Genomic DNA, 26,499 nt, shown 5'->3' on the forward strand with positions numbered 1-26,499 from the left:
CCTCCCAAGGGACAGGAGACAGATCACTGCAGCTCATCTATGCTTGTCAAGAGCCCTGGGGAATTAATACTGCTTCTAGAACAGAAACCTCAGCCTGAAAGCACCAGGCTGTGCTGGTGGAGCTGTGACAGAGGGAGGGAGCAGAGAGGGTAAGCACAGGCCTCTGCAGAGGAGTCAGAGGCTGTAACCTCTTGATAACAGTTACTGCAGAAGCCCAAAATACAACAGAAGTCCTCTTCCTTTCTCATTTTAGCCCAGGAAATGAAAGCTGGAACTGTAGAGATTAGGCCTTGAAGTTGTAATGTATTCTCTTTTACAACCAAATTCACTACATTTGAGAGCATTCTGTGGTTTAAAACACATGCAGTGTGCCTGCAATACACTAACCATACTTCTCCATCTGAAAACATTCAGGGACATTTGTAATTCCAATATGAATTATACATATTAGCTGTAAACCCTCTAGATACTTAGAGCCATTCTGTGTTGGTCTGCCACAGGTAACTGTGTTTATCATTAAATTCCTGCCCTGGGTGTTTCTGTCAAAACCAGATGAGGTGCACAGTGCCCGTGAGTTGGGCACTGCAACCATCATTGTGCTCTTAGGCCTTACAAGGCCAAGAACTTACTCCAGGTTTCCTCTACTAGTGCCTATTTAGAGGATATCTTTCTTTTACACTGTTGTTTACCATAATTCAACAACAAAAAATCAGCACATCCTTGGAAATCATGAAGAGACCAAGAAAAGGAACTTCGCCTCAAAAATACGTAAAGAGCAAAACCCCTTTCTCTCTTTGTTCTTATTGCTGAATTTTCCTCAAAAAGTGATTATATACAAAAAAAGGACTACACACAAATGAAACAGGCACACTTGCATTCAAACCCTACTTTTTTCTTCACAGAAATTCAAGGCTATTAATAGCTCCCACCAATGGCTACATCAGCGCTCTGCTGAGACAAGCAGTGGCACAGACTGTGACTCAAAGCAGGAGGGAGGAAGATGGCTGAGGTGCTCAAGTGCAATCCTCCTCCTAAAGCTGCCTCCGGTACAATGGCCACCATGGAATTTTTGGCCAGCCCTCTCACCACTGGAGATCTGCTAATCTGACCATGGAGAGAGGCACAATTGTTTTTACCAGCTGAGCACAAGGGTTCCTGTAATTTTTTTTAACAGCTGGTTAGTTCAATCCTTATTAATAACTACAGTTGTTCCGCTATCCATATGCAGTTCCCATCATTAGGGGTGAGATTTTTCCTCTCCCTCCTGGGAAAGAAGCTCCTCTTCCCTGGGAAGAAGAGGCTGTCCCTGTAGTGCTGCCTCTGAATCACCACTCCTCGAGCTCTCCTTAAGAGATGCTGCAAGGCTTCCCCAGTGGTTGCTTCAGAACATACTTTGGGGTAACAAGGAACAACAGCAACTACAATAAGCCCAACTTTATCTACCAACCCCAACCCAGGCTTCTTGAGGCATTAGGTATTTGTGACTCTCCAGTAAATATGTGCACCTCCACTGCAGGCTTTGATTGAGGCTGGAAGCTCCAAACCTCTCTTCGGAGCCACAGCACTGAATGCACTGGGGTAACGTTTTACAGGCACAGAGAAAACAAGCCATCCACGTTGGCCAGGCCTGGAGAGGGACAGGTTAGTAAATGCAGCTTTAAAATCTCCCCATGCAGAGTTTTGCCATCTCATTCCAGGTTAAGTATGAGTCACAATACTGTAAAGCTATTTATAAATAAGATCTCTCAGATCTCCAGCTTTATCCCAGCAACAAATGAGAAGCAACTTTCACCATTGATCCGAGTTATGGTGACATACAGAGTTGCAGATCACAGGACAGAGAGGAAATGAGTGAACAGGGTTTTATTTTTAAATATCTGTGACCTAGGGTGGTGATGGGAAAAAGATTGCCTGATGTTTATTTTGGGCCTAAGAAAGTAAGTGCACTCACTGTAAATGTGGGTTTTTCTCAGAGACGATGTTTTAGAGACAGATGAGATTTTCAAAGGAGCAGAGAAGACCACATTTTTCTTAAATTTCAGTGTCATGCCCATACCTATATCCTGAGGCCTGCTGTGAAGGCTTGGCTGCCTGATCCTGCAGTGCTGGCAGAGGAACAAAACAAGCAGCAGTCGGATCCGGTGTCATCCCACACTGCCCTGGGAGCAGCACTTGGTTTTCTGCCACTCTCTGCTCTGAGGCTGTGACTTCTTTTTCCTCCCTTCTTTGTCAATTTTGGTGAAACATATCCCAGCTCCATGGCTGTTCTCAGCCTGCTACGCTGCTGCTCCAAAACTGCACAGCCCTGAGAGAAGTAAAGTTTATCCACATGCCGGTTCCCTTTCCTGGCTTGCAGGGACAGCTACATGGGCACAGGGACAGTGATTTATCCCCACAAACCCCGAAACCTCTTCACCTCAGTTTTCCCTGCCATTATGCTCTCCACATTGGCTTTCATGGTTTGAGAAGAGAGCAGGAGGTGGCCTGAGCAGCAGCTCCCCAGGGTGTCATCCTCAGCACAGCATTCCCAAGGAAGTATCCCAGGAGCACCTGAGCATGGACCTCAAAGCCACTGCTGAAACCATCTGCAGATGTGTTTTGAATGCAAATAGAAGCTTCTCCTCCTGCCTGTGCCTGCAGAGGCAGCAGCATGTCCATACAGGAGAAACCCCTGGCCCAGGGCTGCCCAGACACCGTGCCTGTGCTGGCAGCAGCCGATGAAGAGTCCCAGGAGCTGCACAGCATCAAGTGCAAGGCAGCAGAAGCCCATGTAGAAAGTGCTCATCTTCACATGACAGGAGAATCCTTGGAGGTGTCCCACAGTCAGTACCCAGCCTGCAGCATGGGCTGCCGTGTGCCCTTGGTCCCTGTTCAGTGTCACTGCGCTGCTCCTGAGGATTTGCTTGGGTTGGAGCTTCCCAAGTGGGTGGCAGAGCAGGAGGACAGCAAGGCTCAGAGGTGACAGTGTGGGAAGCACCCTGCTGTCTCCAGCACTGAGGGGTGCCAGGACTTCATGGCCTGCAGACGTACTCGTCCGACCAGCCAAGGCAGTCCTGGACGCCATCCCGGCACAGCCTCCTGGGGATGCAGGAGCAGTACTCGTAGCGCACAGGGATGCAGCTCCACCACTCCCACCCACATGGGGGACAGGAGGCCACTGGGAAAGATGGAAAACAGGCAAATGAAATGCTGAATTGCTTCTGCTGCACTGACCCCTTTCCTCCTTTCTTACACAGGTAAAACCCTTTCACCCCCCAGCAGAAAAGGCACTGGTGATGACCCTGTGACTGTGAACCCACCAAAGAAGACACCAGCTTTGTGCTACTTGTGGGGGACAACCATGGAGTGTGACATTGTGATGACCTTCAAGGCAGACAGGCCATCCTGGGAGGAACAATGAGCTGTAATTCTTTTTTTTTGTTGTTGTTCGAAACAAGGGAGGTGACTTAGGAACAAACCTGCTGCTCAGGTTTGTTTGAAACAAACCCTTGTTTCAGCAAGAGGGGGGTCTAGATGGCTTTGAAGCTGCTGAGGCTCAGCCCTTCCCAGCTCAGAGATGTGCCCATCTCCTGACCAACTACCAAAAGCCAGCTGGAATGGTCACTGCCTATGCATCACAGTGAAACTGCTCCACATCAGCAAGCCATGGAGAAGGAGCAACTTTTGGGTCTGGGAGCAAATCATGGAGCCTTTGCCGCCTCGGCTGCCACCAGGCTTTGATACAGAACCCTTGGCAGCTGGTAGGATGCAACCTGCCTGGTTCATACTCACATCTTATCCCAGCTATTTTGTGTTTTAGTGGAGGATGCCAGCCTCCAGGCATTTCCAGCAGCATCCATGAGCACCATGCCTATACAACCTACTGCAATCCATCAGCAGAATAGACCTGTTGCCCAAGAAGAGAGACTTACAGCTCCCTGACTCATCAGAGCAGTCTCCACAGTCGTTCATCCCGTTACACCTCTGATCGGCATAGATCCAGGATCTGGGGTTACTGCAGAGGAAAACCAGGTATCCTGGGAGGCTGTGGGGCAAGTCACCTGCCAGGGTGGACACACAGGACATGCATAACTCCACTGGGCACAGACACTGGCTAAAAGGGAGATGGCAGCCACCAAAGGCTGCTGTCATGGGGGGTCAGTCAGTCCTTCCCTATGCAGTGTCAGGGCAGGAACGATGCCATGGATAGGGAAGCTGTAGTTGGAGAGGGGAAGGGATGCTTGTGGCTGAGCCAGAAGCAGAGTCTGAGTGCCCCAGGCTTCTGCTTTAATCAGTTTTTTTCCCAGGGTGACAGGACAATAAATTACCCATGTAGGCATAAAGCTTTACCAGTGGTAAAGCTGCATCATGGTTTTAAAAAAACCCTAGGAAGATCAGAGGAGCTTGGAGTCTTTGATTCCTGGCACGCCCACTGGGTTTTGGGCAGTGCCATCTCTCAGTATCTGCCCTACAAAGGATCTACCAGGCTTATCTGCTCAGAAGCACAGAACAGGATTAGAGGAACACCAGCTGCTCTGTCTCACAACAGGACGACTAGTGCAGGGGGGATGGTCACAACAAAACCACTCACCACAGAGCTTCTCCTGCTCATCCTCTCCATTCCTGCAGTTGCTGACTCTGTCACAGACCCAACTGGATGGGATGCAGGTCACTCTGTCATCACACAAGAAGCCTGTCCGGTTACTGGGGGCTGTGCAGAAGCGGTTCACTGAGGGGAAAGCAAGAAATCCTTTACTTTCCAGCATTTTTAAGAGATGAGGAACAGATCAGGGGGAATAAAGGGGGATTTCTGAAACTCATTTGTTGTTCTGGAAACAGCCAGGGGCCAGGATTAATCTCTGGCAGGTTCATGGAAGACTGTGAAGACCATACCAATCAATAGTCTGAAGGATGATGGTGCCACCCAGAGTTATCCCAGCCCTATGGAGCAGGACAGTGGAGCTGAGGAATGGCTGGGGGCTGCTGGGGCTGTGCAAGGCTGACACAGCCCCAAACCACCCTGCTCATCCCTTTCCTTCCTCCTGGTCTGCGCTGGAAAGCATCACTTTCACACATGGTGATGGACATGAGGGCTGTTCTCATGCAGCATCACTTCTGCCTCCCTTACCAAGAAAATAACGACTCTTGGAATACAACCTGGTGCCCGTGGCAGGAGTCCCAGTGCCACCCCCAAGCCCACAGCAGCCACCACGACGAGCAGTGCCATGGCAGAGATGCAGACACGTCTCCGTGTGCAGCCAGTGCAAGCACCACATGGATGGCAGGGCTCTGTTGGGAGGCAAGAGCAAGAGGTGAGGGGCTGGGAAAGGACCCAGCAGGGCTGAGAGTGGGTTTGGGGTGTTTCAGAGGGGGGAACAGTGCAGAGACATGAGGCTGATGTTTAGGGGGCTCTGCATGTGGGACTAGTGTGGGCTGCTGGGGTTTAGGGGTTGATAGTTGAGTTTAAGCAGCCCAACTCCAACAGTAAACACCTCCTCACAGAGAATTTTGCTGCTTGCAGTATGGAAGAACCCGTGCTGCTGTTACAGAGCACCGAGATCAAATGGTACAAACACCACATCTCTGTTGGAGTTCATCTAGTGGATCTGGATGGACAAGGGTGGAGAAAGACAAGTCCCTGCCCAACTCTGGTACAGCAGTGCCCCTGAAACACAGGGCAGGTCACTGAAAGGCTGGGGAAGGTGCCTTCCCAGAGCCCACAGCAAAACTCCTCAGGAGGTAAAATTTGATTTTACAGCACTTTGGGCTTTCTGCCCCAACAAATGCCCTAGGCTTTCTCCCACAGAATGCAGCTGGATTATCAGCTCAAAATGTTGGGAAGGGGCCGAAGAGCTGCCCTTTCCGTCCCCAAAGACATCTCCAGGGCACAGCAACCTTCCAGGGACTCCAGCTTTCAGAAAGTCACGTACATAAATCAAATCAAATGCAGAAGCTGAAGGCCAAACCCACAGGGATTGCAACACAATGGCAGCACAAGGAAGAGCGACGTCAGTCACCCACCCTCACCTCAGCAACCTGCTCTGCCTCTAAACCAACACGGTATTTTCCTGCATTCCTTTGTATTTCCAGACCAACAGCAAAAAATGTTAATGTGGTCATCTCAGAAACATGAAACCAGTCACTTAAGACAATCTTGCCTGTTTAATTGATTTTGGTATAACTGAACTTAAAGAGCTTTAACTAGAATTTAAAAAAACAACTTTTAAAAATTTAAAGAACTTTTAAGTTAGAAGGCATAGCCTTTCCTCAGTACAGCTAAGGGATCCTGGCTACAGCAACCTCTCCCTCTGTCACACTCAAGCGGAAACCAAACAGAACATTTCAGCTCAGAAAAGAAGTGGTGAATTACAGCATGGCTGTGTCTACAAAAAACTCTGACCAGGAAGCACAAGAGTTTACACGAGTATAAAATAAAGGCAGTGATGAAATGTTGCAACCGGATCTACAGGTTTGCTATTGATTCTGTTTGATCTCACCTTCTCCTTCTAAATATGGACAATATTTGCTGAAGTTTGACTATTAAGATACATAGAAACCCCTCAGCAAGCTCATTATGGGCCTTTCTGTGACAGACAAGGATCACCTATCATGCTACTGTACCATATGACTGCCAACTTCAAAATAACACAGAACAGCTAAAGTTTATTACTTTTATAGTATGGAAGTTTTACTACACAGAAAGAGTGGAAAATCAGTCCCAAGAAACCATAAATACTGGTTGTATTTTACATTTCAATTGGTTTATACTTTATTATTAAAGTTAAGCTCTGCATTTTATTAATTACCTCTTTTTCCAGAGAAGGATTTTGTTGAACCACAAGTAGGTACATCACCATTCCTCTAGAAGGAAGGGGATAAAAGACTGTTTACAGAAGCAGCATGCAGCAGCCACACAAGCTTTGCCTTTCTAAGTCTCACACCATCTTACCCAGGAACAGGTAATGTACTCCTTTATTGTCACGTACAAGCAAAAATTGCCTTAGTGGAAACATGGGCCAGATTTAATTCCCAAAGCAATCAATCAGATCACCTTTTAAACCTTAAGTACCCATTTGTAAAACAAACACTAACTAGGTCCAGCACTTTATATCAACACTTTTCTTTTGTATCAAATTAAGTAGAAACTACTTGAAATCTCACAAAAGCAGCGATAAAGAGGTCAAGACAAACAACACTATCAAGAACACATGTACTCCAGGGAACAGCGGCATATAAGGTTTTTCTGACATAGAACTGTACCTGGGGGTGAGTTTTGTTCATAATTTCCAGAGCTACAGCCTTCAAAGGACTGCAGGGAGTTTTCTGCACCTCACCACGAGCGATGTTACCAGGATACAATCCCAACAGAGGTAGGAGACCAAGGAGAGCGCTGCTGCCCAGGCACACAAACAGGAGGGGATGGGAAGGGCAGTGCTGAACCTGTGCTGCAGCTCCAGTTGAAAGCACAGGTTGTGGTTGGCTTCTCATTCCTCCTGGCTCCACCTTGGTTTCACAACAGGGCATTAGACAATTCACGAAGGACAGGGACATTTGAGATGCCAAGAACCCCACTGCCACTCCTGACGCCAGCTTGGAAGGTGAACACTCACCTCTAGCTGATGCCAACTGCATTTACCCTGGTGCCAGTCAGGGAGAACCCCCTTCATGGTGAAAGCTTGAGGGAGGAGAGTCTGATCATCCTCATGCAAGCCTCCTTGCCCCCCCGCCTCCTTCCCAATTTGACACACTGACCTCACAGCAGCATCAGCCACATGATCGGATCTCAGGAGAGCTGTGCAAGATACAACCATCTGGAACAGCTTCTCTGCTTGGGCAACAAGCACAGGCACAGAAAATCCTCCAGGGTACTCTTTTACTTGTGTACTTGAACTTCCAGGCCTGCAGTAAGTCTTAGCAGCTCAGCCTGCAGCAAACACAAACTTACGAAAAGGTTGCAGCCTTCTAAACTGGCTGCAGGTTTTGGCTCAGCACACACGAAGGGAAATTTTGCAAGATAAAACATCACCACCAGGCAGCTTTGCCATGGGGGCAATGGGGAGAAAAAGCACCAGCATGAAGTGTTTGAGGAGCCCATGTCCTTCTTGCTTGCAGGTGGGTCTATAGGGCTCAAGTGCTTCCAAACTGTGCCATCCCACAGACCACAATTCCTTCCGAAGCACTAGCAAAAACAGCTCACTGGACCTTCAGAGGGAGGCTGGTGGGTAGATTGTCTTTAAGGTGGTCCCAAGACAGTTGCCTTGAATTGATTCAAAGCACCAAATAGTGCCTGATGTGAAGGAACAACTACAGCTACTTCCCTCTCCACCCCCACACATACAATCCATCCTCAACTACAGTGAGTTAATATGCTCTTCACGATCAGGGCATCTGTCAGCCCTGCTCTCACAGAACAGCCAGAATTAAATACAATCTTTCAGGAGCTCCTCCTTCAGCACAGCAGCACCAATTTGTCCAAAGCATCTTCTCACAGGGAAGTTGGTGCTACAAAGTTCTCCTTTTCCATGGGGAATTTGGGGTGAAAATGCCAAACGCCACATAGCAAACAGCCTGCAAGTCTGGGCATCTGCTACAACGTGGAAGAATGCCAGACTGAGGGTTAAACCCCCCCACATTTTATATTCTGGATCTGTTTCTCTTTAAAGAGGTTTAGTTTTTGAGCCTTTATTAGGTGACTGTGAGTTTGCTAAAACTCCTGTGTAAGACAATGGATATGTTTAAAATGCAAGAGGCATTTGCAAGAGGCAAATGTCCATAAGACATGTCCAAAGGGGCATGGTTTAGTGGTGGATTTGGCAGTGCTGGGGGAACAGTGGAACTCAATCTTGGAGATCTTTTCCAACCTAAACAATTCTATGATTCTACAAACTGACACCTACCCCCACCTATTTCCTACACCAAGATCATCAAGCTCAGCTGCAGCCAACCAGACAGTTGGATTTTAGAGCAGTTACCTCACATCAAACACTACTTATAGTTCAGAAGAATGAGTTCATGACAGTGAGGTAGGAAACACAACCAAGCCCTTCTGAAGTTAAATAAAAAAAAAAAAACTGTCAAAGATCAGAGCAGCTAAAGAGGCAACACAGATCAAGATATTCAGTATGACAGAAGATTATTAATTCTAGCACCTAAAAAAAACCCAATTGCCCCCAAATGTGCCATGGCTATTTCTGCCAGCAGTGAAATACACACACTCGAGAGGGTCGCCTCATTTGTGTCAAGATGATTCCATTTTAAATCTGATATAGGTTCAGTTGAACACATGCCTAAAGAGAATATAAAATGCTTTCCTCCCACAATTTCAATAATTTAAGGCCCTTCATTTAAACAGTGGTTTTGAGCAGAGATCAAACCCAAATTGCAGCCTCTGAAAACGGAGATTTCAGGAAGTCAAACAAAAAACGAGTAGAACATGACATTTTGCAAAGTCAAGTGCCAAGAGCGCTTAAGGAGTCCATTTAGATTAGAAATCTTGAGAAACAGTTCAATTACTTGATAGTATCTGATTTTACTGAGGGAAGATCCTTTGACAAGAGCTTACAAGTACAACACTTGAATTCCTCAGACTCTGGCTGGCTCTGGATCCAGCAGTGCCAAGTGCCAGAGTGCCACAGGCACAGAGCTCCCTGTGACCCAACAGCACATTGCTGAATTGCTGGCTGCACTGCACAGATCCCTCGGCTGAACTGTCATTAAACAGCAAACAAAAGACAAAACACCCAATGAAAGCACAAGTTGTTTGCTTAACTTAAGCCCAGGGCTGTAAGCAATAAAGTTTTGAAGAGAAAGTTTTGTGAAATCATCAGGGTAACAGAGGTTGTACTGTCCACGTTGGAACAGGCAAACAGCCACGTCTGCTTGGAGCTGTAACACTCCCTCTGCAACTACGTGTAATAGTAAAAGAAACATTTTAACAGACCTTACAAACATTTCCACCAGCTATTCAGTTAGAAAACCTTCGAGGGAGTTCTGTAGAATCAACAGAAAACGACATTGAGTCGGGCACCATGCATTCTAGGCAGCATTCAAACACTCAGAGACCCTACAATAAATCCCACACCCCCAACTTGCCAATGCTGGGAACCAGCATTTAACAATCTCCTCAAAGAAAAGAACTGCAAAAAACAGATTAGAAACATGAGGGACATTGTTGGTTGTTGTTGCTGTCCTAGTGAATCACACAGCAAAATCAGGTCACGTTGCCCAGGAGAGGAAGGCTATGGACAGGCTTCTCATACCGAGCCTGCTGTGGTCAATAATTAACCACAGCAAAAAGTTATATAGTCAGCATTTTCTATACAGTCAATTTTATTTGTCTGCTCTCATTTCTCAGGAATCAACTTGTTTCTGTAAATGAAGTTACAAGACCAGAACAGTTAATCAAGAACAGAAAGTAGAATTTTTCAGAAAACACAGGCGCTAACTTTACAAGCAATTTAAGACTTAAAGGCTAAAGTTTGACAAAATAATTGACCGTGTTATGCTCTGCATGTGAAGGGATATGTCCATAAGTTTTAATGAAGTTTCCATTTTTCACAAGCTGAGTTCTAGCCTACAGTACCTCACAAATGCTTTCCACCTCAAATATTGCCACACTGTAGAAAAAATATATTTCTGTTTTTGGAGACAGGGTTGTTTGTGCATGGACATTAACAAGTACAAAAAATTCAGCAGATAATTTTATAATATTTTCTCTTAACTACAACAGAAAGTGCAACACTAAAAAGGCATCTCCTGCCTACTTAAAATTTCTTATACCTTTACAAAGCTAACTCTGAATGTACACATTACATCCTAGAACACACAAGTAAGTTTGAAAGTGTCCTGGCAGAAGTATGGAAAGCATGCTTACAGCTTTTGTAAGCAAAAAGACACATAGCAAACACCAGCAAAAAGTGATTATGCCTGGAAACAAACACAAATTCATGTCTGAATCTTTACTACTAGTTGAAAACAAAATCCCATGACCTTTGTTGATTCTGCAACTTTATTTGCATTTAAAGACTGGCTGCTAAGCTTCTCATCTGAAGAACCACCACAATCAATCAGGAGTTGCTATCTCTGTTAAAATTAGTCTATCGGATCCAATGGAGACTTATTTAAATTGCAGATTGATCCAGATTGACTTTTGTAGGAAGAGGTCCTGCTTCTTCATGTTCCTCAGTCTTGCATCTAACCACAACAAGTGCAGACGGTGGGTATCTGCTCAGTTTTTGCTCATTCATGTATTCCAAATCTCCATAGATGCTCAGCTTCTGAAATATTTAAACAAGGAACTTTAAGACAAAGACTCTCCATACTGTGAATAAAAGGAATTTCATTATGCAACTGCATTCCAGGTTCTGACAGCTGCAGCCCTGCCACACAAGCTAACCCAGGCTTTCTGTAACATCTGAAATTCATGGTTGGAACTAGACTTGCATCCAAAAGAGTATATTAAATCTGCCAGAAAAATAGCAGACACAGTGCTTATGTAACAGCTCCTTTGATTTGCAAATACTGTGAGCCAGGACTCTCTGGGCACCAGGAAAGTGCCCCCTCTGATCAGACACTCTGCACTCACCAATACTACACTGTCACTGTTCTTCACTATTGATCCTCCTGGATTCAACCCATACTGGTTTTTACCTATACCACCCAAACCTCAGAATAGCTTTATTTCCAGAGAAATTAGAATCAGCCTCCACTTGTTAAGAGTAATTTGAAAGTTGTCAAGAGGAGAGCACTACAAACCAGAAGACATCCTCTCTGGGCTGCCTGAGTAATAAGGCTCAGAGCTCCTATGGGCCTCAGGAATGAGCAAGAATCGCTCAGCTATAAAATCATACTTTAAATAAACAAAATTGGTTTGCTAACCACATCCTCAAAAATAAAACCCCCTTTCCAGATGAACTTCCCCCAAATGTTCCTTAGTCCCTAGACAGCTGTAGCATAAAAGCAATATAAAGAATAAATTCAGAATATTGTAAGTTATAAAATGCAGTACCTCAGATGGAACATACTGCTCCACAGCTGTAGCTACGGTCGCACAACAAATCCAGAGCAGCACCAACACTGACAGGACAAGTGTAGTGGTTAAAATCCAACTGGAATTTCTGAAATGAGAAGGATGTTGCTACATTTCATATACTGAATACAAGACAATAGACCTCTAAAAAGCTTGGCTCAATTTTGACTGTCTTTCCTGCCAATTCATTAGTCTCTTGATTTTACAGCTACACAGCCCACTGCAGACTCCTGGGTACTCTAATGCCTTTTTAGGATCACAAAAGAGTTGCTGGATTCTGTTATTGGGCCCTAAGCATCCTCTTGTTTACAGAATTAAAACCAGTTTTTTGTGACACATTTGGGGTCCAACTCACTGATCCTTCATGTGTAAACTTTTAAAGAGAAAGTAACCAGAAAAAAGGAAAGAAGGATCGACATGCTGATCTTCAGAAAAGCTCTAATAAATATATATTGTGTATTTTCAGCCTGGAAATGAGACATGTCAGTGGGCTTTGTATCAAACAATCCCAAAACAAAATACAAAAGAAGTGCTTTGCCCTGAAACACATCCAGAGCTAATGAACAGGCAAAACACAGTATTGATTAAACAGTTCAGAGAACGTACTCAAAAAACAGTGCAGGAAATTATCAATACGTTGTTCACTTGAAATGGAAAGGAAAAATCAAAGTTGGCAGAACACTGTGCAAAAAACACGGGGCCAGTACAGCAAAGTCACACTAACAGTGAGATACAGAATTGTAACTGCTGTGCATCCTGAACCTACAGACTTGTAGCACTTTGAGACCTTGCCACAGTGCTCCACACACACAGGGGAAAGGCCATTATCCTCCTAGTGGGTACAGACATCCAGAACATACGTACATGGAAAGACACTTGAAAAAGCTGTCGTTTGCTCGCTCTTCAAAGAGCCCTCGGAATGTCTGTGAGCCCCCTGGACGTCTGTCTGCTGAGGGACAACAGCACAAACACTGGTCAGGAGAGCCAAGAAAGGGAAGACCCAAAGCCCACACAGTTGGTCTGCACAAAGCCTAAAAAGAAGCTTTTAAAAACAACCCCAGCTTGCAGGTTTCCATTTCCAGCAGAGCTTTGTTTCTAGCACAGGCTATGCCAAGTGTACATAGTGCACTCTACACAGTAAATAATTACATTTCAGCTTTCTAAAAATTTGCTTTCATATGCCACCTGTAACTTTATTTTTTTCTTTGCATAACAGGGAACATTTGCATTTACTCTTGCAAAGCACAAAGAACAACTTACAGGCTGTTTTACTCAGTGACAAGGATCCTCTTGTATCTCCAGTTTCCTGATCAAGCTGTGGAACATACTGTACTTCTGGCTTTGACTAAAACAAAATAAGGAGATAGGAGATCATGCTAGAAAGCTTCCACTGATCTTGATAATTTATATTTTCAGAACTAATACAGAAATTAACCTGAAGACATGCTCCATTCTCCTAACTTTGAATTTTTTCCCCCATTAAACTGGCTCTAAAGGCAGTGAAATACCAGCAAAAACTGAGCACTTCTGATAGTTCTCTACAGCCTTTTCTGTGACTGGAAGAAGCAGACCTAAAGCGAGCAGCCAGGACACCTTAATCTCAGTGAAAAAGGTAAGCACCTGGAATATGACAATTTTGCCATCATCTGCTTGAAGGTAGAAAGTCCATGAGGATGTTATGAAGCTCTGAGCTGAATCCATCATGTCACTCCAGAATGATCTCACCAGTGTCAGAGGAAAGAGGAGATGAATTCTTGGCATCAGGGACATTAACTGCAAAACATTAACATGTTTTCCATTTCTTTTTATATAAAAAGGACAGAAGCCATGTTCTTGCTCAGCCCTCACCCCAAGGGTACATTTCAGTCCTTGGGTTTATTTTCCATTTGAAGAAACTTAAAAAAAAAAGAGAATACACATACTGAATAGAAACAAGTAGGTGGTATTTGAAAAACATGTCACCTACTTACTTGCTCTTGCCTTAACTCAGCAAATGGTAACTGGTTCTGGCATCCAAGATGGCAAGCATATTGTTCATCAGATTGGGAGTATGCTTCAGTACAGGCTGCAAGGGAGAAGTTCCCCAAATGAGATGATAAATTCTGCATTTTAGTTAAGAAAACATTCTCAGTATAAGTTGGATCAGAAACAAAGCAGCAGTTAAAAGACTGACAATCCCATTTGCAGGGAAAGATATGGCAATCACTCCCAGGGTAGCATTTGCTCTGAGGTCTAATGACAGAATCAGAGCTTTAACAGATAAGGGAGATGAAATCTGACTGCAATCAGAGCAACTGAGCAGCAACATTACCCTGGCCGAGCTCAGGGATGCAAGTTTTCATTGATCCTCCCACTACCACTACAGCTTTTCCTCTACATATCACATAAACCATCAAATTTTACCTCAGAGAACAGAGATGGAATTCTAATAAACCCAGAGGGACCATCAGTCCATTAAACCCCTGTGAGGTAACAGCAGAAGTCATGGTATCCCAGGAAAATCAAATGAGCATCCCCTGTTAGCACAGAAACTGCACTGAAAGTACTATAGAATAATTTCTTATGAAAAATGAAGCCAACTCTTTGTTTAATAGATAGCTTCTATTCACTGTTGACTAGAGATCATAAAGATCAATAAATCTAATTTGGAGAGAATAATTTAGATTGCTCTGCCCATGGAGAAATCAGGGAGAGCTCTCCCACAAAACTCTAAAGCTCAGGTGGACAATGTTGCAGTAGCACCTGAACTAAAGAATCAAACCGAGTAGCAACAGAGAGGACAGTAGCTCTCCCAGTTTTCCAGAGGAACAAACGGACCATCAGAAAGACTAAGAAGCTGGCAGGAAGCATGGCACCAGCAGCTAAGCACTTGAGAGTTCAGCTCATGGCACCTGAGCAGCAATTCCATGCTGCAACTGCCACCAAGGCAGTGTTTGTAGGAGGCATCAGGAGACAGAACTGAGCAGATCAGCCAAGATGTATCTGCCAAGCACAGAATACTCAGTCAGGGCACCCACCAGCAGGTTATAGAACATAAGCCAGCAAAACAACAGCTCCATTAAGGAGAGTTAAACCAGAAATAAGCAACTGCTCCATTACTCTACATGTGCTCTATTGGTACATTCCCCTGTTTCATGGCACTCTTTCGTGTGTGGTTTGACAACTAGACTGACATGCTGGATCACAGCTACACACAGTGTGTGACAGACTAGAGCATTAGCCCATTTCTGGAGCAGTTAATGAAGTTTTGTGTCACATTAGCATCTTTGTAAGTCAGGCTTTCTACTTCCCTACCTGCCATCAGCTCCTTGAGCTGGCCATGAGCTCTCTTGTTTCTAAGAGCTACTAAGAGGATAAATGCCTCCCTTGAGCACTGGCCTGGTGCGTAACTGTATTGGCAATAAAGATGGAGAGCTCCCACCTTTCCTGCTCTGCATAAAACTGTGACTCAGCTGGCTCAATATTACTGGAAGAAAGTTCTATACAATTCCAAACCCACTATTAATTGACCCATAGTACACACCATACCCAGAGGTATTTAAAAGACATGGTTTAGTGGGCGCCTTGGCAGTCCTGGGGAACAGTTGGACTCGAAGGTCCAATGATTCTACATTTCATCTTCACTGTGAAACTTCTGCTCTAAACAGATAACCCTGAGAGAATTAGTTCACCAGTATTTAAAGGTTTATTCCAAACAAAACGTACCTAATTCCCAAGGGTTTAGCTGTAAGGAAAGCTCAGGATGTAGCCTAAACCATGATTTACAAGGCACAAGATTTGTGTTCTTATTCCATCTGAACAATTCACTTCTATACTTAAGTTTGTCAGGAATGGTAAATGGGACTGATTGTCACATAAAAGGAAAACTATTTGACTGGATTTTTTTCGCAGTCATTTTGTGTTTTGTAGGACAAACTGCTTATAGTAAAATGAAGGATTTCGAATTTATTTCCTGATGACACTTAAGAAATTCAACAACACTAAGGATCAGGTAAGGAGAAATCAGCAGAGATTCCTGCTCTCCTCCCTCCTTTATGCCTTCAGATTACAGGATGTTGAAGGAGTTCTGAGGTCTTACCAGAGTCACATTCCTGTTTGGTCCGATTCAAATCGGCGCCATCGTCCACGAACTGGCAAATGGAGAACAGCCTGCAGCCCCTCTGGCAGGCGTACAGTTCCTCTTCCTGGGGAGGCACAACAACAGGCTTGCATCCCTCCAGTCCAGAACAAATTGCCAGAAAAACATTTTTTTGTTGTTTGGTTGGGTTTTTTTTTGTCCTCCTCCTCTCCACCAGACCTACGACCCAGCTAAACATGACCTGAAGTAAACCCGAGCCACAGCTCTGTAACACTGACATCCCAATGGATTTAATTCAAACAGAGCTCTCCATTCTGTGGTGGGCAAACCTGGAACAGCAAACTGTGTTTTGTAATTCCAATCCTACAATCCACAAAGCGAACTTTTTACCAAATGCTGTGCTTAAAACTAAGAGACAGTGCTCTTAGAAAGGAAAAGATTTACTCATGTTTAACCCTACAAAGAGCAGAAAGTCTCTGGTGTCACTTTAATAGTAGAACCCAGAAGGAAGGGACAAAAAAATCCCTGATTTTGACAGTGATTACAATGTATCTACCAGACTCTAGTCAGAATCACCACAGAACTGTCAAATTAAGAGATTATCTTCTGAAGTACTACACCAGTACCCTGGTTGATTGTTTACTGACAAACCAGCTCCAGAAACATAATTTTTTTTTATAATGAACTGAAAGGAAAAAGTGCTTTCTCACTGCAACCATTAAAATTAAGCAAATATAGAAATCCTACACCTGGTATTTCTTCTGTCCACAAAGGCAAGGGCACGGATGTGCACAGACTGGGTTCTCCACCTTGCAGAACTAAAGCCTCTGTCAGGTGAGTGTCCTACCTCTGACCACACCCTGTCACTGACCCGTGAACCAGACCAACGAAACCATCACCCACTCAAATGACTGCACAGGTGGCAAACAAGACTCTGAGTTAATTTAACAACCACCAAACACACCACACCTCATGTACAACCTGCTGTAAACGACCTGGCCACTGCTGAGAGCACCGGTTCGCACACTTTAAAAGGCACAAGAGCAGAAAACTGTGAATATAAATTAAAACTCAACTCCAACACTGACAAGGTGGGTGATGCTGTTGCAGAAAACGTGTTCTGTAATTTAATATCCATAGAAATCAGCTCCAGCAGACAGGTTTCTATGGCAGTCTCGATGAAGTTTGTCTTACTTTCCAGTGACAACTAAAATGATTTCCTTCAATTCTACCAGTAGTTTTGTGACAAACAGAACAAACACTAAATGTAAAGAAAGGGGTGAGTGTATTAGTCCACGGCTCCAACAACACGCACCAAAATTCAAATTCAAAAAGTAACAAAATTCAAAAGTACAATAAAACCCAAAGAAATATCAGCCTTCCTTGAACTTGACAGAGTCCTGCAAGGGAAGTAAACCAACGCACCAAAACAATGGAAATATATTAGGGTAATGTTTAGCCTTAATTTCTCGGTTTAAGTTCTTCCTCTTCACGTAGGTACCAAAACATGCCATAAGTACACATGTAAATTTACTAATATTCCAAACAACTCCCTGTTACCTGCTTCCGTGGGGATACCAATATCAGCTGCAAAATCCAACTGAATTCCACAGGAAAGCAGGCAAAGCCCTGTTACCCAACCCAGGCACTGCTCTACTTCCCTGCTACCCTCCTGTGAAATCCCAAACATGGGGTAAGAGTTCCACTTGCTACACAGCCACAGCTGATAATGAAGTTTATTGCTAACAGAGAACCAGGAAGGATAAGATTTTGGGTCCTGGATTTTCCAAATTCAGGCCTGCAGTTCAAAGCTGTGCAAAGCCTGAACCAACAGCAAACCCTGCAGTACGAAATTAAATTCCCATCGGACACTATTCCAGTATTTTCTCATGAGATGAAAAAAATTCCATGAAGGCTCTGATGAGCCACTTGTTTGTGTCACCATTTATGCTTCATCCTTCACCACCCAAGTGCCCCACTGGCGCCCTGACGCAGGATCTCTGCCCTGCCACCAACACAGCTCTGTTTTAGTGCCCAAAATATGCAGCAGCCCAAGCCAAATTACAGCTGCCTCTTTAGGAACAGGAGGAAAAAAAGCAGCAACCACACCTCCCCCCCAAACCCACAAAAGCACCCGGGACCGACAAAACCGTGCTTTGAAAACAGCGCTTCACTGGCAAGCTGCAGCCTAACCATCTATTTCTATAAGGAAGGATCTCTTTTTAGGGAAGAGACGGAGCTGCAGGGGGAGAGGGAGAAAAGAAGGGCCGCGCAGGGTCCGGGGGAGACGGTGGGGCCGGGAAGGGCCCGCCCGTACCTTGGGGTAGGTGTGCAGGGGGTAGGTCAGCTGGCAGGCGCGGTGACACGACGCCGTGTTGCCCAGCACGGAGTCGAAGGCCTCGGAGGACGAGGCGGCGGGGAGCGGCCCCGCGGCGACGGCTCCCGTCGGGAGCGCCAGGAACAGCGGCAGGAACAGCGGCAGCACCGGGAGCAGGACGGGGAGGCCGCCCCGCAGCGCCGCCATCTTCGCCCCTCCGCCCCGGCACCGGCCGTCCACCGCCCCTCGCGAGATGTGACCCTCGCCCCGCGCGGGGTGTTCTGGGAGGTGTAGTCCGCGCGCGGGGCACCCCCGGCCATCCCATAGGGCGTCACCGCAGGGGGGAACTACCGGGCGAAAATGGCGGAATGGCCGTACTACCCACCGCGCGAGGCTTGCTGGGAGGTGTAGTCCTCGTTGCGGGACAACCTCGGCCATCCTATAGGGTCTCGCACCCGGCGGAACTACCGTGCGGAAATGGCGGGACGGCGGCGGGTTCCGTGGGGGAGGGCGGCCAGGGCAGCATGGAGCGGTTCCTGGTGCGCAGTGCCCGCGGCCCGCGCAGCCCCCGCCCGGCCGCGGCCGAGCCCCGCAGCTGCCGGCAGGTCACCCTCGAGTCCCTCAAGGCAGGTCACCGGCGGGGGGAGCGGTCACTGGGCAGCGCGGGGTGGCGGTGGGAGGAGCGGTGCGTGGACGCCTGCGGTGCCAGCTCCGCACCGAAGTCTTGGCAGCCGTGAGATGGGATCCTCACAGGGAATAGGGAAGTGGAGCTATACAGGTGCAGAGGGCTCTGCTGCTGAGTAAGATGCACCACATCCAAAATATGAGACTCGCACTCTTTGCAGTCTGTTCTGTCAAGGTCCACGGTAAAAGCAGCGAAAAACTGTGGATGTGCAGTGTACTTGGGTCTGCATTCGTGTTCCTTAATGCTTTGTTTCTCACCTTGCTGTCTTTATTTTAAATTTGAAGCAAATCTGAGCAGGATTCAGATTCTGCCAGCCTACTAAAGATAATTACCTGCCTCCCTCTTAATCCATTTTCCTATTTAGAGACATTTATACAATGGATTCCTTAAATTCAAAACACTTCTTTTCTAGCAGACGTTTGCTGTTACATGGCCAGAGTTTGGCAGATCAAGGTGAAGCCTCTTACTTTGCTTTCTGGTTACTTCAGTCTTGATTTGCAGAAGGTTTCTACTCCCAAGCAAGTACCCCTGCTCCCAGGCCATCGTGTATTCTATGCTCTGGTCCATGCCATGATCAATAATTCATGTGTTGATAACAGCCCCATTAGCTGAGATCACTGTCCTTATTTATCATAAGGATATCCCGCTTTCCTAATGGCTTTTCTCTTTCCCAGAGAGTTGTGGTTGTGGAAGACATAAAACGATGGAAGTCTATACTGGAGCTTCCCGGGCAACCAAAAGAGAACCTGATGGAGGCTTTGGAGGAGCTGAAGAAGAAAATACCATCCAAGGAAGTGTTACTTTCCACTAAAATAGGTATATCTTGTCTATCTAGACTGTGAATATTAGGTTGTCTTACGTCTGCTTGGCTTGTCAGTACAAAAGAGACTAGTTTGGAAGCTTTTAAAGAAATTAGTGTCACTGCCAATGAAATATTGATATCCAGCCTGCAGTTTTCAGAGCTGGTACTGAAAAAGTCCAGCTGGTACTGAAAAAGCTGTCCTCTAATTCCTCCCAGGCAATACTGCATCACCCCTTTTTGTGGTCAGATTTTTGAAGAGCTCTTCTTGGTCCCTGTGTGTTTTATTCCTTCTCCTGCTGTCTGTCAGAGTGCTCTCTTGCCATCCAAGGCGTGGTTCATTTATATAATTTGGCTGAATCCACTGGACGTGTGAGAAATTCTCCTCAGATCACCCAGAACTGCTTCTTGCATTCCTGCCCTAAGGAATCCCCAGCAGATGGGCAGCTCTCGTTAGAGCCATTAGAGCAGCCGCATCTCTAATCACAGAGCCCTTGAAAAGGAGAAGCGATCCGCCCTTTTCTCCGTCTTCTGAGCTGTGGTTTCATTTGCCATGTTCAGGCTTTATTCAGGCTTTTCTCGAGGTTTTTCCCAGTGCCTGCCTGCAGTCGGCTGGGCTGGAAGAGCCATCGAAGCCTAACAGTGACATCTCCTGGCCAAGAGCGCTTCTGGTCAGGGAAAAACACCCCTCTGAGAGCAGGAAGCTCTCTTTTGTCTCCTCGCAGAGAAAAGCCTCTTCTGCAATGGGAAAGATTCTGCTTGGAGTCACCGTGGTGTTAAAATGCTACAGCCATCATCAGCAACATCTGCTTCCTTAACGGGGTTTCCAGGTGAAAACCAGCATTTTTTGTAGGCCAAGCTCACAAGCTTTCACCAGATCCAGGATCTGTGTAAAAAAATCAGCATAGCCTTGTGTTACATAAGTGTCACTCCACACCTTGTTGACTTGGGAAGGGAATTTTCACAATTCCTTGCTAATTGCTCAGGCAAAAATCACAGCAGAAGCCAAAGAGCGAGAACTCCATGCTTAATGGCTAATAAATTTATATCTGTGTTTGTGTCAGTGCTCTGGTTGTTTTGCTGACCCTGCCTCAGTTAAAAATATGTGGCTGCTTTAGCCCTGATATGATTCAGCCCGTGTCCATTGTATTTTGCCCACCTGCCAATCCCAAGGGAGCTGTTCCTGTTTTCCAGGTCACACAGTGAACAAGATGCGCAAACACTCCGATCCTGACGTGTCTGGCCTTGCCAAGGATATTTACACAGAGTGGAGAACCTTCATCAGGGACCACTCCAACAGGCCCTCCATCGAGGTCAGGAGCGATCCCAAGTCCGAGGCTTTCAGGAAGAACGCACGGAAACTGCTCTGTGAAGCCCTGGATTTGGAGGTAATGTTCAGAGCCATTTGCCTTTAGCTCAAGGAATTACTTCTTGTAGGAACAAGTTAAACCTTTCCCAGCCACAGCTACTGCCAAGCTGGTCCTGCCTGCAGAGTGGGGACAAGACCAGGTGACCTGTTCCTACTTTTAGTGATTCACAGCACATCCCTATTTATGAGCAGCTTTGTTTTCAAGGCAGATAATTTTATTTTGGTTGTTAACCAAGTCAACCTGCTAATTGTAAGCAAGGTGTATTTGCTCTCATTTACATAACCAGTCAACAGATCAGTTGTGCATCTACTGCAGTTGGGCTATGCAAGAGAAGGAAGTTAATAGAACATGAAGTTTTTCCTACTACTCAACAGCTGTGAAAGCAACAGTGGGACCTTTTGGGTGTTTTCTAATTAAACATTTGTAAATTTAAATCTATTGCAAAAACAGAGACAAGGTTGAAAGTATATAAAGTGGTGATAAATACCAGATCCCTCAGGTATCTTTAAGTAAATGAACAGAGCTTTGCTGTAAGGCTTAATGACTAGTTTGCTTGGTCTATGAAATGCCATAATAATTATCCTTTTTAACTTATCCATTAATTATCCTTTAAATGGCAAGTCAAGTGATAAGCACTCAAGAGTTTCAAAGCTGTGTGTTTTCTAGCTGTGAGAACAACCTCTCCAACTTCCAGTGCATCTGGATTGGGGCAGCACAGAAGGATGGTTTGCTGTAGGAATGCCTCAGAAAGGTGGGAGCTCACTTTTGCTGGGTCAGACCTAGTACTCAGAAATCACATCTATGCATGGTGATAAGACTGGAAGTGAAGTCTAAATCTGTGGAACATCAAGACTATGGTACCACTCTAAAATGAGTAGAATTGGGTAAAGCAGAGCTGCCTCTGGATAGGACTCACCTGAAAGCACAGCAAGGAAGAATAACCTGTGGGTACAACCACATGTGCAAGCAGAGCTCACAGCAGGACTTAAACTGCTCATGAAGGCAGAGGAACCACAGAGGTCCAGCAAATGGGGAGCAGGGACACCTGAGAGGCTGACAAAAAGGAGAAGGGAAGGTGGGGCTGAGTGAATCTGAGGGACTTTTAAGTGATGGGTAGCAAAACCGGCATGGGCAAAGGACTTAGAGGAATACCACCTGGCTCACAGGAATCTCCTGCATGCAAAGCTTGGGAGATTCCCCCTCACAAAAGGGAAATGAAACTAAAAGCATTTCTTTATGGGTGGGGGATTTTTTTTTCCTAAACTGTGCTAAATTACAGGTTTTGGCACATGTTGAAGCAATAACTACATAATTAACATTTAGCAAATCCCTTTCTGTGTTCTTAATTACACCTCCTTCTACACGCACAGGGCCCACATTTCCCTTTATAGCACAAGGCAGAGTTGCCAAGTGTTTGGCACATCTTAGAGTTGCTGTTGGAATTAAGTTTAAAATAGTATCCAAGGTACTTTCTATCAGCAAGACCAAAAGTGAGCTTTATGGAGACACTACAGCGTAGTCTATAATTGCTGTTGAGCTTGATACCCAAAGCTTGTCACAGATTTAGTTTCCTGTTGTGATGGCAAAGTACTGCCACCCAGCTGGAGATGGGGACATGTTCCTTGCTACTGACCATGTCGCCTTGTTCCTTAATTGCTGGGGTGGAATTAAATTGCTGTTCCTGTTACACTTGTGATGGGAAGTAGATTTCCTTGAATCTAAGCTGATTAATGAAGAAACACTGAAAAGCACCAAAGTCCAATTTCAATCAGTTGGTCTCCTTATTAAATGTAAAGATCTAATTTTATACTTTGCTGTTTTCAGATTGATCACCCACTGGCTGAAAATATTGAGCGAGAAGCTTTTCATCTCTCTTCCCGCCTCATTAACGCGCCATATCGCAGGACAGTGCGAGCTCTTGTCTTCTCATTAAAGCACAAACCTGAGATCCGAGCTGAAGTCAAGGCTGGCACACTCACTGTCCCTGCCTTTGTACAGAACCATAAAAAGTGATCCCGAGTCAGAACTTCCTGTGCCTACAGCTCCGTAGAACAGGGAGCCCCTTCTGTGGTGAGGGGAGCGCAGGAGTGCTGACAGTGTGACTTGACTCTCCAGCACCACTCCATGAACAGGGCTGCTGGAGGGGAAAACTAATGATTGAAGTGGTGCTGTAAATCTGACTTGGTAGAAATCCATGTGGGTTTGTTGCAGGAAAAGTTTCTTCTGCTCTGCTGTATATTTTCCATCCTTGCTGATTCACTTGGTTCTTCTTTCTGCCCTTTTGTCACGGCTCAGTTTAGCTGCATCCCTGATGTGGATCCTCAGGTGGAATCAGCTGAATAACATCAAGGAGCAACTCTGTGCTGTGCTGTTGGGAAATACTGGGAATTCAGGATAATTGGTCCACGGGAGAAGATTCCTAGTGGATAACTGCAAATTTTAGTTAGCCCTAAATCATCCACATCTGCTGCAGCTGGGCCCTGCCTGTGGCAAGAGCTGTTTTGCCAAGCCAGGTGATTTTCCTTTGCAGCATTCCAGAGTTGGATGCAAAATGGGTTTCATTAACTTGCTCTCTATTATTCCATCAGCTCAGTCATCCTGCAATTTGGGGCATTTTCTAAAGCTCTGGAGTGAAAATCAAAATGCCCCAGAGTATAGGTGCTATCTGATGCCTCTGCTGTTCAATGAGCAGCTCACTCAGCCTTCCATACCTCACTCGTGATTTAAATGTGGTGCTTGTTCCTACTGTAACGTGAAAAAACTTGTAATGAATTTTCTAAATAAAATTGGGATATAAGAAAATTATTCCTTTTAAAGGCTTTTTTTCTTCCAAAAGGAACACGGTTCAGAATGATAACGTGAACAGATCTAAGCAACTAACTATTGTTTAAATTCCTTCCAGTTATTAAAAACTGGAAATCTTGCCTCATACTTGGTCTGATTACTTTAGTGCCACAGCTCGTCTTGTTCTCCATAATCTGTGACAGACATGGTGTTTGTATCTTCACCCTAAAACGTGACTGCCTTTACTTGGATCTGCTAATTACTTTTTTCCATTGCAGACACTGGAAGAAACACCCAAAACTTACCTGAGGTGTTGAACTCCATAAATTTAATTAGGTAATTGGAGGTTATCCTAAAAATATCTAAACCCTGTTTTGTTTGCCTGGGCCAGTGCAAGACCATTTTTTCCTGTACATATTGCAAAGGTATCCTCAAACAGCTGACTTTTCTGAAAACAAACATTTCATTTGTAGAAAACTGATGTTAGGTGTGTTGGAGGCAGAAGCTGGCAGTATGGATAATATGTCAGTGAAGACCTAACACTTGTTGACCAGGCTGTAGCAAGAGATGTGAAACCCCTCAATTTACTTCTTACAAGTAATCAGCTCCATTTCCCACTTAAATAGCTTTGAGCTGCACAGCTGTAATTGAATTCATGTATCCTGGACTGTCACAGAGGAGGTTCAGGATCAATGAACGACCCAGCTTTTGCATCAGAGCTGCAACACCAAGACCTGCAGTATTTATTTATTTTCAGCTTTCTGTTCCTGGTGCTGGGCTGTTGTTTTCTCTGGTTAGGTAGCATGTGAGAAGCAAAAGTCCTGAAAATTAGGAACTTCTGGTCTAATGAAAGCCAGGCCAGAGAAGTTTCCCACATGGTCTGACCGTGCCAATATTTTTCACTTAAGAATTAACTTCAGGGATGCAGAGTTACTGTACACAAGCAGAAAACTCCCCTATAAATTTCCTCTATTTAATGGCTAATGGTTTTGCCCCACTTGTTTTCAAAGGGACTCAATTGTATATAGCTCCGGGTCCAGCTCTTCTATCTTGATGTTAAAGCTGGCAGTAACATTTGGGCTGAGGATTCACAGACTCAGCTTTGCATAAAACTGAATGTCTGGAGGAACTGGAGAAGAGTCTGGAGGGTTGGACTCAAGACCCACAGGACAGGAGGAATGCAGAGAACTAGGAACTACTTTAAGGACAAAAACAAAGGAAGGTGGAGAAAGAAGACAAAAGCAGAGATGGAAAAGCAATAGGCCAAAAAGGGCTTCATTTTCCCAAAGGGTGATGCTGAATGTGACAACAGGATACTTGATATCTGGCAGTAATTAAGTTTTTAATTAGGCTTTAAAAAACAGATTCCCCCCCTTGGACCAACCTCACCTGCACAACTGCATTTGTTTATGCCTTGGGTTACCTGCTAAATAGGTTTGCTGGGGAAACCCTTCTAGATTAAAAGGGAGGATGAAAGGGCTGAGTGGGGGCTCCCTTGTGCTTAGTTTCTCTGGCACAGCCACTTCTCTTTTTACAGGGGAAACATTAAATGAGGGCAGCACCCAATCGGGAGAAAAGTTCTACTTTTTCCCTTTTTTTCCCCTGATTAAGCCTAGCCTACAGATTTCTTTCAGCAGATGGGTACTTAAAGCTGACAGACCTCTAGAGACCTGCTGCACCTGGCAAAGAGAGGAAGGAAGCATCTTCAGTAGGTATCTTCTCCTGATCCCCCTCCCCATGCTGCTGGTGCTTGGGGAATACAGGATGGGCTCAGGGCAGCACCAGGAGGGATGGAGGAGGGAATTCACCCCTGCCAGAGCTGACTTCTGACCCTGGCTTCTGAAGAGAAAAATTTGGGAAGGCATCAGGTGACAGCTTGCTCCATTCCCCACCAGCAGGCACAGCTCAGGAGAGCTTTGTCCTGCTGCAAATTACTTGGGCAAAACAGGATGGAAGTAGACAAGACCCTCCCTGTCCTTTGGAAAGAGAGTGCGCAGCAGCTCACCTTTTTTCATCTTTCAAGAGGCTCTTCAAAGGTTTCTGCACAAAGAACACAAACTTTTAGATCTCATTTGCTTCTCTGGCAGCCCTGCGATATGAAGGGTTGGCCAGGCAGGAACTTTCCTCCCAAGGAAGTTAGCACACCAGGAGGGCAGGATCATAGGATGGAGCAGAAATTGGGAAATGAAGCAGAGGAGGGATAGAGGGAAGCAGAAAAGAAGAGGTAGAGGGAGGGAATTCCCCAGCCCAACTGGCCACAGCCACCAAAGCCTTGTTCCTCCATAGAGGGCCCAGCACCATTCAGGAGGATGAACTAGCATCTCACAGGATGAGACACTGAGGCACTAAGGGTCTGTGATATGCCATAGGATCCAAAAAAAGGGAAGCCTATGCCAGAGTTACACTGCAATTAATGATGCCCTAATTGTGCTGGCAGCCCCTGAACCACATCCATGGTC

At 45.4% G+C, this 26,499-nt stretch overlaps 3 protein-coding genes across 4 annotated transcripts; 1 reads left to right on the forward strand and 2 right to left on the reverse strand.

The window, feature by feature from the left end:
• Positions 1-70: 70 nt before the first annotated feature.
• Positions 71-10,175, reverse strand: LDLRAD1 (low density lipoprotein receptor class A domain containing 1). Its single transcript, XM_051797544.1, has 3 exons — positions 4,571-10,175; positions 3,887-4,040; positions 71-3,363 (listed from the first exon to the last, which is right to left on the reverse strand). Exons 1-3 carry the CDS (start codon positions 4,743-4,745, stop codon positions 3,012-3,014), a joined length of 681 nt encoding a protein of 226 aa, XP_051653504.1. The 5' UTR covers positions 4,746-10,175; the 3' UTR covers positions 71-3,011.
• A 115-nt stretch (positions 10,176-10,290) lies between these two features.
• TMEM59 (transmembrane protein 59) lies at positions 10,291-18,644 on the reverse strand. Of its 2 annotated transcripts, none has more exons than XM_051801659.1 (8): positions 18,403-18,644; positions 16,086-16,191; positions 13,978-14,072; positions 13,628-13,780; positions 13,268-13,352; positions 12,872-12,953; positions 11,987-12,095; positions 10,291-11,255 (listed from the first exon to the last, which is right to left on the reverse strand). In XM_051801659.1, exons 1-8 carry the CDS (start codon positions 18,607-18,609, stop codon positions 11,100-11,102), a joined length of 993 nt encoding a protein of 330 aa, XP_051657619.1. In that variant the 5' UTR covers positions 18,610-18,644; the 3' UTR covers positions 10,291-11,099. The 2 variants fall into 2 exon arrangements, with proteins under 2 accessions (XP_051657619.1, XP_051657609.1); XM_051801649.1 differs by having other exon boundaries at positions 12,872-12,956.
• An 86-nt stretch (positions 18,645-18,730) lies between these two features.
• On the forward strand, positions 18,731-24,043 carry TCEANC2 (transcription elongation factor A N-terminal and central domain containing 2). The gene is made up of 4 exons (XM_051801772.1): positions 18,731-19,032; positions 19,766-19,903; positions 21,081-21,274; positions 23,081-24,043. Exons 1-4 carry the CDS (start codon positions 18,771-18,773, stop codon positions 23,267-23,269), a joined length of 783 nt encoding a protein of 260 aa, XP_051657732.1. The 5' UTR covers positions 18,731-18,770; the 3' UTR covers positions 23,270-24,043.
• Positions 24,044-26,499: the final 2,456 nt, after the last annotated feature.

This window comes from Manacus candei, unplaced genomic scaffold (assembly GCF_025592945.1).
Source record: "Manacus candei isolate 608988 ecotype Guabito, Panama unplaced genomic scaffold, ASM2559294v1 h1tg000005l, whole genome shotgun sequence".
In the NCBI taxonomy this organism is placed as follows: domain Eukaryota; kingdom Metazoa; phylum Chordata; class Aves; order Passeriformes; family Pipridae; genus Manacus; species Manacus candei.